The sequence below is a fragment of the Erinaceus europaeus genome, unplaced genomic scaffold (genome assembly GCF_950295315.1).
Source record: "Erinaceus europaeus unplaced genomic scaffold, mEriEur2.1 scaffold_1052, whole genome shotgun sequence".
NCBI classification, from domain to species: Eukaryota; Metazoa; Chordata; class Mammalia; order Eulipotyphla; family Erinaceidae; genus Erinaceus; species Erinaceus europaeus.
Genome location: NW_026647954.1, coordinates 20,366 through 34,609, shown reverse-complemented (window position 1 = coordinate 34,609; position 14,244 = coordinate 20,366). Strand labels below are relative to the sequence as shown.

General features: G+C 46.8%; 1 protein-coding gene across 2 annotated transcripts; it reads left to right on the top strand.

The window, feature by feature from the left end:
* The first annotated feature begins 6 nt into the window (after positions 1-6).
* On the top strand, positions 7-11,070 carry ST6GALNAC4 (ST6 N-acetylgalactosaminide alpha-2,6-sialyltransferase 4). 2 transcript variants are annotated; one of them, XM_060184553.1, is made up of 4 exons: positions 7-65; positions 7,005-7,417; positions 8,899-9,006; positions 10,390-11,070. In XM_060184553.1, the coding sequence occupies exons 2-4, from the start codon at positions 7,059-7,061 to the stop codon at positions 10,577-10,579; spliced, it is 657 nt and encodes a 218-aa protein (XP_060040536.1). In that variant the 5' UTR covers positions 7-65; positions 7,005-7,058; the 3' UTR covers positions 10,580-11,070. The 2 variants fall into 2 exon arrangements, with proteins under 2 accessions (XP_060040536.1, XP_060040537.1); XM_060184554.1 differs by lacking the exon at positions 8,899-9,006.
* The last annotated feature ends 3,174 nt before the right edge of the window (positions 11,071-14,244 follow it).

Here is a 14,244-nt window from a genome sequence, read left to right as displayed (position 1 = left end):
ACTCCAGGCCTACGGTACCAGGACCCCTGCACTTCAGTGGCTACAGCAGTGTGCCTGATGGGAAGGTGAGTGGATTGGCCAGCATGCTGGGGCATGGGGGCAGGCCCAGCCAGGGAGGCCAAGGTTCCCCTAATTCTCAGGGGTTTAAGGAGAACTGGGCTCATGCTGGGCAACCTTGGGTCCTCTTCTTCTTCTTCTAGCGTTTGCCCTTCTTCCATAGCCAATCAACAGCATCAGGTTGAGCCTGATGTAAAGTTTTGAGACCTCCTTTGAATCTGGAGAGGTGGCAGTCCTCTGTTCACCAGTCACTTCGCTTCCCTGAGTTCCAGGTTCCAAGAGGAAATGGAATTTTTTATTCCCTGAGTCCCAAGTTATAAAAGGAAATGGGATATTTGATTCAGTGGCTATTTCCTGAAGCTGGCTGCCTGGAGACACTCCTGTGTGGGGGAGGCAGATACCATCACATCCCAGTGATCTGTGCTTCTCTGGATGTGACTGTCTGCCGCACACTCCATTGGTTCAACAGGTGTATATACAGCACACCTGTGTGCTCTACTTTGTACTAACTATTGCTGGGGATAAGAAATCAAACTCATGTCAGCCTCAGAGTTCACGCTGGAGCCAGGGCTAAGGAGACAGCTGTGACCCTGCTTGCTCTACCGGGTGCCATTTGGAGCACATCACTCTCAACCTGACATCAGCTGCCCCACTTACTTTCTCAAAGGCATCCTGCACTGATCCTGAAAGCTCTCAGTTCTGAACTGGACACCTTTCTGAGAGCTGACCAGAGGGAGGTGTGCTTGGGACCCCTCCCTGCCTTGGATGAGCCTTCCTTCGGGTCTCTATCTTTCTGAGTCTCAGTTGTCTCCTCATCTGTACAAACTGACCGTCATGGTTCTGTTTTCTGTATGGTTATTGTGCAGGTTCAATAGGATGATTGATAGACAGTGCCCAGAATAGGTGCTGTATTTAAGTATTTGATCAAGGAGCAGATACAGGGTTAGGGAGACAGCATAGTGATTCTGCAAAAGACTTTCTTGTCTGAGACTCCGAAATCTTAGATTCAACTCCTAGCATTACCATAAGCCAGAGCTGAGCAGTGCTCTGGTAAAAACAAAATCAGAAACAACTGGAGTGGGGTGGGATGGGGGTACAAATTCAGATGTCCTACAGATTTGCCCACATGGCCGGGTAGGCAGAGTGGATGCTGTCATGTTTTCTGTGGTGCTGACCCATGTTCATTTTAGATACTCAGCTCATGGAGAAGTAGGTCTGGGTAGCCATATCATGTGTGTGTGTGTGTGTGCATCTGCATTACCAAGGCTGTACACATGCATGATTTTCTTTTCTTTTCTCTTTTCTTTTCTTTTCTTTTCTGCCAGAGCACTGCTCAGCTCTGGCTTATGGCAGTGTGGGGGATTGAACCTGGGACTTGAGAGCCTCAGGCTTGAATGTCTCTTTGCATAACTATTATGCTATACCCCCACCCTACACATGCATGATTTAATATGAGACAGAGAGAAAGAGAGAGGGAGGGACTGGGTGGTAGAGCACCCAATGAAGCACACATAGTTCTAAGTGCAAGGACCAGTGCAAGGACCTGGGTTCGAGCCCCATAGCTCCCCACCTGCAGGGGAGACACTTTACAAGTGGTGAAGCATCTGTCTATGCTTCTCCTTTTATCTCTCTCTCTTTAAATATTTTTTACTATATTTATTTATTGAATAGAGACAACCAGAAATTGAGAGGAGGGGGCAGATTGAGAGGGAGAGAGACAGAGATACCTGCAGTACTGCTTCACCACTTGTGAAGCTTTCCCTCTGCAAGTGGAGACGAGGGGCTTAAACTTGTGTCCTTGCACATTGTAACATGTGCACTCAACCAGGTGCACCACCACTCAGCCCCTCTCTCCCTCTCTATCTCCCCCCGCCTCAATTTCTGTCTGTCCTATCCAATAAAATGGACAAACTGTCTGCCAGGAGCAGTGGATTCATGGTGTCGGCACTGAGCTCCATCAATAAAACCCTGGGGGCAAAAAAAAAGTAAGTAAATAAATAAATAAATAGATAAATAAATAGAAGAGGGAAGGAGGGAGAGAGAGAGAGAGAGAGAGAGATTGAGAGAAGCCAGAGTATCACTCTAGTATATGTGATGGCAGAGATTGAACCAGGAACCTCTCAGGCATGTGAGTGCAGTGCTCTGCCACTTGAGCCCTTTCCCCCAGCTGCTTCACTATGGTGTTTCTCAGAGAAGCAGGAATGACCAGGGAGATGGTGCAGAAGATAAAGTATTAAACTTTTTTTTTTTTTTGGTGGGGGGAGCCAGGCAGTGGCGTGCCTGGTTAAGCATTCACATCACAGTGCACAAGGACCAAGATTCAAGCCCCTATTCCCTACCTGCAGAGGGAAAGCTTGTCAAGTGATGAAGTAATGCTGCAGGTGTTTCTCTGTCTTTCTCCCTCTCTATCTCCCCCTCAATTCTCTCTGTCTCTATCCAATAATATATATAGTATTGGACTTTTGGGCATGGGGTCCTAAGTTGATCTCCAGCATCACAAGCACCAGAGTGATGCTCTGGTTCTCTCTTTCCCTTATTTTTATTTATTTATTTTTCCCAGAGCACTTCTCAGCTCTGGCTTATGGTGGTGCTATGGTGCTAGAGATTGAACCTGAGACTATGTATCCTTTTTGCATAACCATTATGCTATTTTTTTTTGCATAATCATTATACTACTTCTGCCCTTTATCCAGATAGAAAAAAGAGAAACAGGGAATCATATATTTGAATCTCAATGGACTGATTTTTATAAATCAAAGGTTAATTTGATTTTTTTTTTTTTTTGCCTCCAGTTATCTTTGTGCCTGCACTGCAGATCCACTACTCCTGGAGGCCATTTTTCCCCATTGTTTTTGTTGCTGCTGTTGTTGGATGAGACAGAAAGAAATGGAGAGAGGAGGGGAAGACAGAGAGGGGGAGAGAAAGATAGACACCTGCAGACCTGCTTCACTGCTTGTGAAGTGACTCCCCTGCAGGTGGGGAGCTGGGAGCTCCAACCAGGATCCTTGAGCCAGTTCTTGCCCTTCACACTGTGTACGCTTAACCTGTTGTGCTACCGCCCGGCCCCCTAATTTGATAATTTAAAGCCCTTGTGGGGAGCAAGCTGAATAGCTATGGGGGCTAGTGGTGACACTGGATCTGAACAGACTACAGCTGTCAGGACAGGCTCAGAGTGAGGGCAGAATAAGGAAGTCTTGTTCTTTCTCACGGATGTGGAAAATGAGCTTGTTAATGCTTAATTCAATATTATGTTACATATAAAATACAGTTGGGTGGGATACAACAGTGAACCTTTTATTGACTGTAGTTAATCTTTTACACACCTGCATTAGCCACATTCTCTGTATTCTCTGGGAGACACTCAGTATGGGATAGGGAAACAAGTGATTTTTGGGGAGTCCGGGCCCCTGCCCCCTGTGAATAATTGTGGGTCTGTTATCTCAAAGGAGAAGGAGATGAGGGTGAGGCCCTCACTGTGTCCTGCAATTGTGCCAGTCACTCTGAGTATTTTAACTTTTGTTGTAATTAAATTTTTTTTTTCTGTATGCCATACTGGGGATCCAGCCCTTGCAAATGTATGATACCACTGAGCTACCTCCCTGGTGCAATTTTTTAATTTTATATTTTTAGAGAACAAGGGAGGGGAGAGACACCAAAGTACCACTCCCCACCTACTGAGTTTAGTCTGTTTTTTGTCCTTAATGCTTTCATGTGATATTAAATTCAAGCATGGAAGATATGTGCTGTATTCTCTGAGCCACCTCTTAGGCCCTTTAAATTTTTTGTTGTTGTCTTTAGTGTTTTAAGATTTACACATTTATGAGAGACAGCAGAGAGCACTTCTCTGTCATACTTGGTATTAAATATCAGAACAAACTCGATTTTTATTTATTTATATATTTATTTATTAAAGAGTCAGACTGGTGGTCTAGGAGGTGGCGCAGTGGATAAAGCATTGGATTCTCAGTCATGAAGTCCTGGGTTCGATCCCTGGCAGCACATGTACCAGAGTGATGTCTGGTTCTTTCTCTCCTCCTATCTTTCTCATGAATAAATAAATAAATTCTTTTAAAAAAAAAGATTCAAACTGAGGACTTGATTTCAGGACGGACTTGAACTCAGCAACAGATCTCAGGTTTCTCTGATAGAACTAACCCAAAGATTGGGTCTTGGTGTAGTAATTTTTATACACTGCATACGTGAGGGAAGATACAGTAAATATTCTTAGGCATTCTATCAAGTAGAGTGAGTCATACAACATCTGTATGTTGAAGCAAGCAAAGTAATTCCTTTTTTACTTTTTTTATATGTGTATAGAAAGATTGTGGTTTTAGCCTTTTTAATTTTTTTTTTTTTTAGCTAACAGCAGTTCTGAGGATTGAACCCAGGTCCTCATGCATTCAAATCACATGCACTACCCACTGAGGTACCTACCTTGCAGATTTTCTTATTTATTTGTTATTGGATAGAGACAGACAGAAATTGAGAGTTGGAGGGGGAAGTAAGAGGGAGAGAGACAGAGAGACACCTGCAGTCCTGCTTCATCACTTGTGAAGCTTTCCCCCTGCAGGGGAACCTGGGTCCTTGTGTACTGTAACACATGTACTTAACCAGATGAGCCACCACCTGGCCCCCTTTTTTTTTTGAAAAAATTTTTAAGGATTTTATTTAATTATTCATGAAGATAGAAGGAGAGAGAGAGAAGGGAGTCAGGTGGTAGTGCAGCAGATTAAGTGCAGGTGGCGCAAAGCGCAGTACTGGCATAAGGATCCTGGTTCGAGCCCCCGGCTCTCCACCTGCAGGGGAGTCGCTTCACAAGTGGTGAAGCAGGTCTGCAGGTGTCTATCTTTCTCTCCCCTTCTCTGTCTTCCCCTCCTCTCTCCATTTCTCTCTGTTCTATCCAATAAAAAAATCAATAACAATAATAATAACTACAACAATAAACAAGGACAACAAAAGAGAATAAATAAATATTGAAAAATAAAAAAAAAAAGGAGAAAGCGAGAACCAGACATCACTCTGGTCCATGTGCTGCCGGGGATTGAACTCAGGGCCTCATGCTTGAGAATCCAATGCTTTATCCGCTGCGCCACCTCCCGGACCACTTTGCAGACATTCTTAATTGAATCCTCACCACTCAGTCAAGCACATGCTATTTCCATTCCCATTTTATAGATGAGGGAACTGAGCTTCAGTGATGCACAATGACTTGCTTAAGGTCACACAGCTAGGAAGGGACAGAGTCATCCCAACTATGTTGAGAGCGGGCATGTAAAGCTCTTTTTACTTATAAACCACATTCAGTGTGAGTGGGGCTTGGGCAGGGCAGAGTTGAGGTTGTTTTTGCATAACTAAGGTTAATTTTTACTGGATACATAGATGGGACAGTCTGTCTGTGCCAGACACTGCTGTAAGTGCTTTGTAAATATTTGCACATGTCATACATACTAAGCAGTGGTTCACAATGTAGCAACAGGACCCATGGAAGTGACAGATGAGGAAGCATAGGACTTTGAACATAGACTCTTAGCTCTGCCACTCAATGTCAAGTAAGTATAGGACAACCACCTGCCAGCCTCATCTACAGAATAAGTTGATAGACGGGGCAGAAGAGCCCACCTGGATAGCACACTTACTTTGTCATGGGCCAGATTCCTGCCTTGGTCCCACCGCCCTGAAGGAAGCTTTGGTATTGTGGTATCTTTCCTTCTGTCTCTCTGTTTCTGTCTCTTTCTATCTGAAAAAGTTGTCCCAGAGCTGTGAAACCCTGGAGATATATCATCATCATCATCATCATCATCCTGGTAAAATAGCTCACTAGGACAGTGTGCCAAATACATGACTTGGCTTCAAGTCTGGCCCCCAATACATTGAAGGAAGCTTTGGTGTTGTGGTGTCTCTCTCTAAAATAGTAATAGTAACAACTCTTTTACTTTCTTTCTGCCAATCCGTCTCTATCTTAAGAAATGAAACATTATAAGGGGCCCTGCAGTGTTGCACTCAGTTGAGCACATGTTATAGTGTGCAAGGACCTGGGTTCAAGACCCTGACCCCTACCTGCAGAAGGGAAGCTTCACAGGCAATAAAGCAGTGTTGCATGTATTTCTCCCCCTCCCTCTCTGTCTCCCTCTTTGCTCTCAATTTCTGTCTCTATCCAATAAATTTTAAAAATATTATTTATTTATTTATTTTCCCTTTTGTTGCCCTTGTTTTTTATTGGTGTAGTAGTTATTATTGTTGTTGTTATTGATGTCATCGTTGTTAGATAGGACAGAGAGAAATGTAGAGAGGAGGGGAGGACAGAGAGGGGGAGAGAAAGATAGACACCTGCAGACCTGCTTCACCGCCTGTGAAGTGACTCCCCTGCAGGTGGGGAGCCATGGGCTCAAACAAGGATCCTTAAGCTGGTCCATGTGCTTAATCCAATGCACTACCACCCAACTTCCAAATAAAATATTTTTAAAATAAAAAATGGGACTAGGGGAATAGAATAATGGTTATGCAAAAGACTGATCCTCTGAGGTACTAGGTTCAGTCCCCTGCACCATCATCAGCCAGAGTTGAGCAGTGCTCTGCTATTTATCTCTGTATCTCTCTCATTAAAATAAAATAAATAGGGTCCAGGTGATGGTGCACCTGATTGAGTGTAGATGTTACAATGAAAGGACTCAGGTTCAAACTCTTGGTCCCCATCTGCAGGGGGGAAGCTTCATGAGCAGTGGATCAGTGTTGCAGGTATCTCTCTGTCTTTCTCCCTCTCTGTCTTCCCCGTCCCTCTCAATTTCAGTGTCTCAATCCAATAAATAAAAAATTAAGAAAAAGGAAAATGAAAACATAAATAATAGGTTGGTAAATTGCTTGGCTCTGATACAGGGATGAGTTGAAGGTCATGAGTATTACAGGAGAAGTGAATGGAGCTTGTACTCATGCCTTTTTCTCCCCCCCAGCCTCTGGTACGGGACCTGTGCCGCAACTGTGCTGTGGTGTCCAGCTCTGGCCAGATGCTGGGCTCAGGTCTGGGCCGTGAGATCGATGGTGCAGAGTGCGTGCTACGTATGAACCAGGCTCCCACTGTGGGCTTTGAGGCGGATGTGGGGCAGCGAAGCACCCTGAGAGTCATCTCGCACACGAGCGTGCCTCTGCTGCTACGTAACTACTCCCACTACTTCCAGCAGGCCCGTGACACGCTCTATGTGGTGTGGGGCCAGGGCCGGCACATGGACCGCACACTGGGCGGCCGCACCTACCGCACGCTACTGCAGCTCACCCAGATGTACCCAGGTCTGCAGGTGTACACCTTCACTGAGCACATGATGGCCTACTGTGACCAGCTCTTCCAGGACGAGACTGGCAAGAACCGGTGAGCCTGGGCGCTGCCTGCCCTGTCCATCTAACAGCTGCTCATGGGGCTCTGGGGGTCGGTTGTGATGGAGGTAGACAGGGTCCTGGTCTGTAAAGGTGTCAGGAGTCAGAGGGATGGTCGTTCCTCTAGGAATCGCAGATCAAAAATCAAAATGGCATTGTCGGGCATCAGCCTTGGGAGCAGCTGGAGGGTGGGCACTGATTCACATGAGACTATAATGGAGTGTCCTTCCCTCTAGACGGGAACCTGTGAGGTTTATGTCACTCTCAGAACTTTTAAAAAAATATTTATTTATTTATTTATTCCCTTTTGTTGCCCTTGTTTCTTTTTATTGTTGTACTTATTATTGCTGTCATCATTCTTAGATAGGACAGACAGAAGTGGAGAGAGGAGGGGAAGACAGAGAGGGGGAGAGAAAGACAGACACCTGCAGACTGGCTTCACCACCTGTGAAGCGACTTCCCTGCAGGTGGGGAGCCGGGGCTTTGAACAGGGATCCTTCCGCTGGTCCTTGCGCTTTGTGCCACCTGCGCTTAACCTGCTACGCTACCGCCCGACTCCCACTCTCAGAACTTCTTTTCAGTTAATACAACCACAAAGGTGCAAATAGATCTTTTTATGCACACAGCATGGGCTGAGCACTTTGCATTCAAGATCTCATTCATGCCTTTATTATTTTTAATATTTATTATTATTACTTGTTTTGTTTTGTCAGAGCACTGCTCAGCTCTAGCTTTTGGTGGTGCTGGGGATTGAGCCTCGGAGCTCAGAGCTTCAGGCATGAATGTTACATGACTGTCAGGATATTTTCTCAGTCCTATTAATTTTATTTATTTATTATTTTTAATTTTATTTATTTTAAAAAAATATCTATTTTCCCTTTTTGTTGCCCTTGTTTTTTATTGTTGTTGTAGTTATTATTCTTGAACCTCAGGCATGAAAAGCTTTTGTGGAACCATTATACTGTCTTCCCAGCCCTAACACCCCTCCCCTACCTCCTCTTTCCCCTTCCTCACTCTGCTCCAGCCCTCCTAAGCACCTGGCCTTCCTCAGCCGCCCACATTTGTTCTCAACTGCACACAATGTTCCTCCTGCCTGGAATGTTCTTCCCCCAAAGTCCCCATGACTTCCTCCTTGGTATTCAAATTGAGATGGAATGTCACCTCCTTAGAGAAGCCCTCCCTAACCACCCCAGCTGAAGAAACACCTCCTCTCAACTCTGAGATTCTTTGTCAGCTGTCTTCTCAGTAGTTCTCTCCCAGCAGGTTCCTCACTTAGTGGGAGGTTAGTGTGGGTTGGGAGGCACATGGGGTGGGGGATGCCTGGGAGGTTCTCAGTTAGAATGAGGGAGGGAGTGGAGGGCCCTCCATGGGGATGGCACCCAGTGCTAAGCTTTGAGGGAGTGATACTGGGCTGGCTTCCATTCCCGAGTGAGGGGATGCCAGCAGGCAGGACTGACGGTGTCCCCTCCCTGTCAGGAGACAGTCGGGCTCCTTCCTCAGCACTGGCTGGTTCACCATGATCCTGGCTCTGGAGCTGTGTGAGGAGATTGTGGTCTACGGAATGGTCAGCGACAGCTACTGCAGGTCAGGCCAACCAGGCTGAGGGAAGATGGGAGGACCTGGGCTCTTGGTCCAGGTGCTCACTCTGGACTGCAGGGGGTGTGGGCTCCCTGGTGGGTGGCTCCTTGCTTGAGGAGAAAGGGACCAGCCTCCAGAGCAGGTTCACTCCCACTTCCTGCACTGCCAGTGTGGCCTCAGGTAGCCTCCAACTTCTCCATCTTCTGAAATAGGAAATAGTCTCTCCTTCCTCAGAAGGTTGTGGAGACAAGAGAAAGAAGATGTTGGAGGACAGTGCTCACCACAGCAAAATGGGTACATCTGTATGTCAGCAGTAGTTCACAGTTAAGTTTTCATTGCTGGTATTAGAATAGTGCACTGTTATTGGAATTAGTGGGCTCTGAACCTGTCCCATATTTTATTCTTTCTTTCTTTCTTTCTTTCTTTCTTTCTTTCTTTCTTTCTTTCTTTCTTTCTTTCCTTCCTCCCTTCCTTCCATCCCCCCTCCCTTCCTTCCATCCCCCCCCCTTCCTTCCTTCCTTCCTTCTCTCCCCCCCCCCCTTTTTCTTTTTTCAGAGCACTGCTCAGCTCTGGCTTATGGTGATACTTGGGACTGAACTTGGAACCTCAAGGCTTCAGGCATGAAAGTCATTGCATACCCACTATGCTGTCTCCCTGCCTTCCCTGTTTTCATTCTCTGTTCTCTTGGTATCTTGTTGGTTGAGTGTGGAGGTGGGATGCAGGAGCCCATGTATCCTCTGCTGGCAGTCCTGCCCCTCACTATGAGTTTTGTTTGGGGTTGGCAGCTCTATGCCACAGGGAATGAGGGGTCTCTAGCCATGATTCCAGTACCCCATTTTATAAATGGGTTCTATTTCTTTTTCCTTCTCCTTTTCTTCCTCTTCCTCTTCCTAGATAAAGACAGAGAGGCAGAGAAAGAGTGAAAGAAACCACAACACCAAAATTTCCTTCACTGTGTTGAGGGCCAGGCTTGACCGTGGGTCATGAATCACACTGTCCAGGGAGCTAGATGACCCTTAACAAACCAACCAGCCAAAAAAAACCAACCAGAGCACTCTCAGCTCTGGCTTATGCTGATGCTGGGGACTGAACCTGGGAACTTGGAGCCTTTTCACATAACCATAATGCTATCTCCCAAGCTCCTAGAGATGGAGACTTGAGGCTCAAAGAGTATGTCTGTGGCCCAGAGTCAACTGGCTTCCAAGGGACAGAGCCAGAGCTGAAAGGGGTTGGCCTGTGGGCTCTGTGTCTCCATACCCCAACGTCCTCCTCCAGGACCCTGCCTGGGGCTCTGTTGGATGATAGGACCATGTTAACAATGAGTGGCAGGCTGTGGCAAGAGGTGGGCTAACTCCAGTGCCCATGCCTGACCCTGTCCTTTTCTCTCAGGGAGCAGAAGCCCCCCTCCGTGCCTTACCACTACTTCGAGAAGGGCCGTCTGGATGAATGTCAGATGTACCTGGCACATGAGCGTGCACCCCGCAGTGCCCACCGCTTCATCACCGAGAAGGCTGTGTTTTCCCGCTGGGCCAAAAAGAGGCCCATTGTGTTTGCCCACCCGTCCTGGAGGATCCAGTAGCTCACTGACTGGTCAGCTGCCATACCTTCCCTTGGCTTCTGTACCAAGCACACTCCACCAAAAACATGAAACTGAGGATTCTGCCTCCTGCCACATGCCCCTTGGACTTGGGGACATGCAGAGCCACCTGAGGCCTACAGACTTGGGGGTGAAAAGAAAAGGGCCATGGTAATCACCCTGTCTCCCTCTCCCCCTGAGTAATCTGAATTTTCATGTTGGGGTTTATCCCACCTCCAGGTCTGTCTAGTGGCCTTTGTCCTGGGGATGAAGGCCCCCAACTCACCAGCATTATCACCTCTGACCTTGTTCCAGCCCTGATACTTTCCCTCTGAGCTCCCTGTTTTCCTAACTCCCCTCTTTTGGTGCCACACTTGCCAGTCTGGTTGTCCTGGTCAGGGCAGCCCAGGACTTGGGGTTCACTGGGTAAAGGGGCCTATGAACTGTGACATCAGGGTCACCTCTGGAATGTACAGGTAAACATGCTTTCTGGATGCTGGTGTCAAGTGCAGTTCTTTGTTGGGTGGGGTCCTCTCCCTTCGGTAGTCCTGTAGCCTATGAGCTGAGGGAGCCCAGTGCCAAGCTTCTCCCCAGACCCACGCTCCACAGGGTTTCTGGCATTTCCTCTGCCTGTGAGCCTCCTCCCCAGGAGCCTGACCCCTTCCCCAATGGGTTATGTGTCTGTTCAAGAGACAGAAAGCCCCACTCCCACTGACCCAGGGAACTGGCCTCCATCCAGAGCCCTTGCCCACACCCTACGGGAGCAGAGGCTGGGGCCTGAGAAGAAATGGCTTGACTCAAGGAGGAAATGAAATTCTCTCACTTCATGTTGCCATCCTGTTCCACAGATCAAATTCCAAGACACTGCCAGTAAAATGCCCTGTTAACACCAGAGATGACTAAGCTGCAAGAAAGGTGGGGGGTGAGGGTGGGGGTGGGTGGGGAGTTTGGTCAACTTAAGGCTTGTTTTCTCCAAGTTCCAGTTTCCTCATCCTCTGGAGAGTGGGCAAAACAGATTCACTCACACAGATGAGGGGAGGCCATAGGTTGAATTGGATGCAACCCCAAACCTGAGCATCTTGTCTCTGCACCTGAGGCTGGGAACAAGTGCTCCCCTTTATTAAAAAAAAATTCTTTATTATCTATTGGATAGAGACAGAGAGAAATCTAGAGGGAAGGGAAGGATAGAGAAGGAGAGAGGGAAAGAGACATCTGCAGGTACTACTTCATTGCTTGTGAAGCTTTCTCTCTGCAGGTGGGGGCTGGGGGTTTGAACACTGGTCCTTACGCGTTATAGCATGTGCACTCAACTAGGTGTGCCTACTGCCTGGTCCCCCAGTGCTGCCTTCACCAGGAGGTTGTTAGCAGAGTGCCAGCACCCAGGGTTGCTGGCTCTCAGATGGGATGGAGCCCTAAAGGTCTAGGTTCCAGTGACCTATACAGTTGCCCCAGGCCCCACATTTAACTTTAATGCTCTTTTCCTACGGGCTTGACATTTTTTCTCTTTCCCTTTTCTGTTAGTGATTTAAGTGTTTCACACAATTGTAAGACTTCAGGGTGTATTTTCACATCCACATAGAGTGTAAGTCATCACACCCTCCCTCCCCACAAATGCCCCTTCTTTCCTGTAACCACTATAGTTCTCACCAAGTCCAAGAGATAGTTTGGTTACCATTTATTTTTACAAGTTCATCTACTTTAATTGGCTATATTCCATATATGGGCAAAGCCATCTGGTAATTGTCCTTCACCTCTTTACTTATTTCACTTAGCATAATCATCTTCTGTCCTATCTATTTTGTTCCTAAAGACACAATGTCCTCCCATTCGGGCAGGGGAGGTAAAAATGGCTGTGCAAAGAGACTCTCCTGCTGGAGGCTTCAAAGTCCCAGGTTCAATCCCCTGCACCACCATAGGCCAGAGCTGAGCAGTGCTCTGGTTAAAAAAAAATAATGAGGGGGTCGGGTGGTAGCGCAGCGGGTTAAGGACTGGCATAAGGATCCCGGTTTGAGCCTCTGCCTCCCCACCTGCAGGGGAGTCGCTTCACAAGCGGTGAAGCAGGTCTGCAGGTGTCTATCTTTCTTTCCCCCTCTCTATCTTCCCTTCCTCTCTCCATTTCTCTCTGTCTTATCCAACAATGACGACATCAATAACAACAACAATAATAACTACAACAATAAAACAAGGGCAACAAAAGGGGGGAAAGCAAATTAAAAGAATATATTTTAAAAAATAATAATGACACAATGTCATACTCTTAAATTGCAGAATAGTATTCCATTGAGCACAATTCCATAACTATGTATCCAGTTATCCAACCATTTAGGTTGCCTCTATATTGTAGATATTGTGAATAGTGAGCGCTTCCATGCCCTTTGGACATATGCCTAGGAATGGTATCTCTGGATCATATGGTATTTCATGAAATTCTTTTTAATTTGAGAGGTAGAAAGAGAGAGCTGACCACTCCACTCCACTCCACTTTATGCACTACAAAGATTGAGTCCAGGAGTCAAGTGGTAGCACAGTGGATTAAGCACAGGTGGCCCAAAGTGCAAGAAGTGGTAGAAGGATCCCGGTTCGAAATTCTGGTTCGAGCCCTCGGCTCCCCACCTGCAGGGGAGTCACTTCAAAGGCGGTGAAGCAGGTCTGCAGGTGTCTGTCTTTCTCTCCCCCTTTCTGTTTTCCCCTCCTCTCTCCATTTCTTTCTGTCCTATGCAACAGCAATGACATCAATAACAACAACAACTACAACAATAAAACAACAAGGGCAACAAAAGGGGATAAATTTTAAAAAGATGGAGCCCAGGGCTGGAACATGCAAATCTTGCATTAGACTTGCTGAACCTAATGTCCCAGTCCTGATGAAAAAAATTTTCTTCCTGTAGTGCTTCCAAACCCTTGTATCTACATGATTCCACTCCTCCTGGCAGACTTTTTCTTTCTTCCTTTTTTCCTTCCTTCCTTTCTTCCTTTCTCTTCTTTTCAGTTTCAGACAGTAAGAAACAGAGGAGAGATACAGCAGTCTGGGCCATGCATGGTGCTCCCACATGGTTCTGGGGGCTCAAACCCAGACCATTTGGCATGATAAAGTATGTACTGTACAGGCTGAGCTATCTCTCAGCCCCCTTGAAATTCTTTAAAAATTTTTTAATCAGATTCCCCCAGTTCCATTCTTCACTAGACCCAAAAGTTATGCAGCTTTTTGTGCAGGGAATGTGGGTGCTCCAGCCTGTTTTTTCTCCTTCCCCCAGTGCTGACATATGGCAGGACCCTGAGCTGAGGGAGGCAGGAGCATTGGAGTGGGAGGGAGGAAGCTGTCTTGACAGTGGACTTTCTGAGCAGGAGTCAGGCACAGGTCAGGGAGGTATGCTGGCAGGGGCTCAGAGGAAGGGCTCTCCAGCCATGCTGGCTCTGCTTCTACTGTGGAACCCTGGCACATTAGTGCCCCACTCCAGCCTTCAGTTTTCTCATCTATGACAGATACTAAAGCAATCCCTATCTCATGGCATATTCTGAATTCAGAGACATGACACCTATAAAGTTCCTGTCTCCAGACCTGGCATCTGATATGGGAGAACTGTCATTTTCAGTGGGTTTCCCCGTACTCACTCTGGTCTGCTGTCCTTGGCCTCATTCTTAGTCTCCAAGGCTCAGGGTCTTCAGTT

What these genes read in the sequence shown, in the direction of transcription:
- ST6GALNAC4 (XM_060184553.1), top strand. Translation starts at nt 7,059, where the DNA reads ATGCTGGGCTCAGGTCTGGGCCGTGAGATCGATGGTGCAGAGTGCGTG. An exon ending in GACGAGACTGGCAAGAACCG is followed by an intron (nt 7,418 to 8,898) that starts GTGAGCCTGGGC and finishes CCTCCCTGTCAG; the next exon opens with GAGACAGTCGGGCTCCTTCC. An exon ending in GTCAGCGACAGCTACTGCAG is followed by an intron (nt 9,007 to 10,389) that starts GTCAGGCCAACC and finishes CTTTTCTCTCAG; the next exon opens with GGAGCAGAAGCCCCCCTCCG.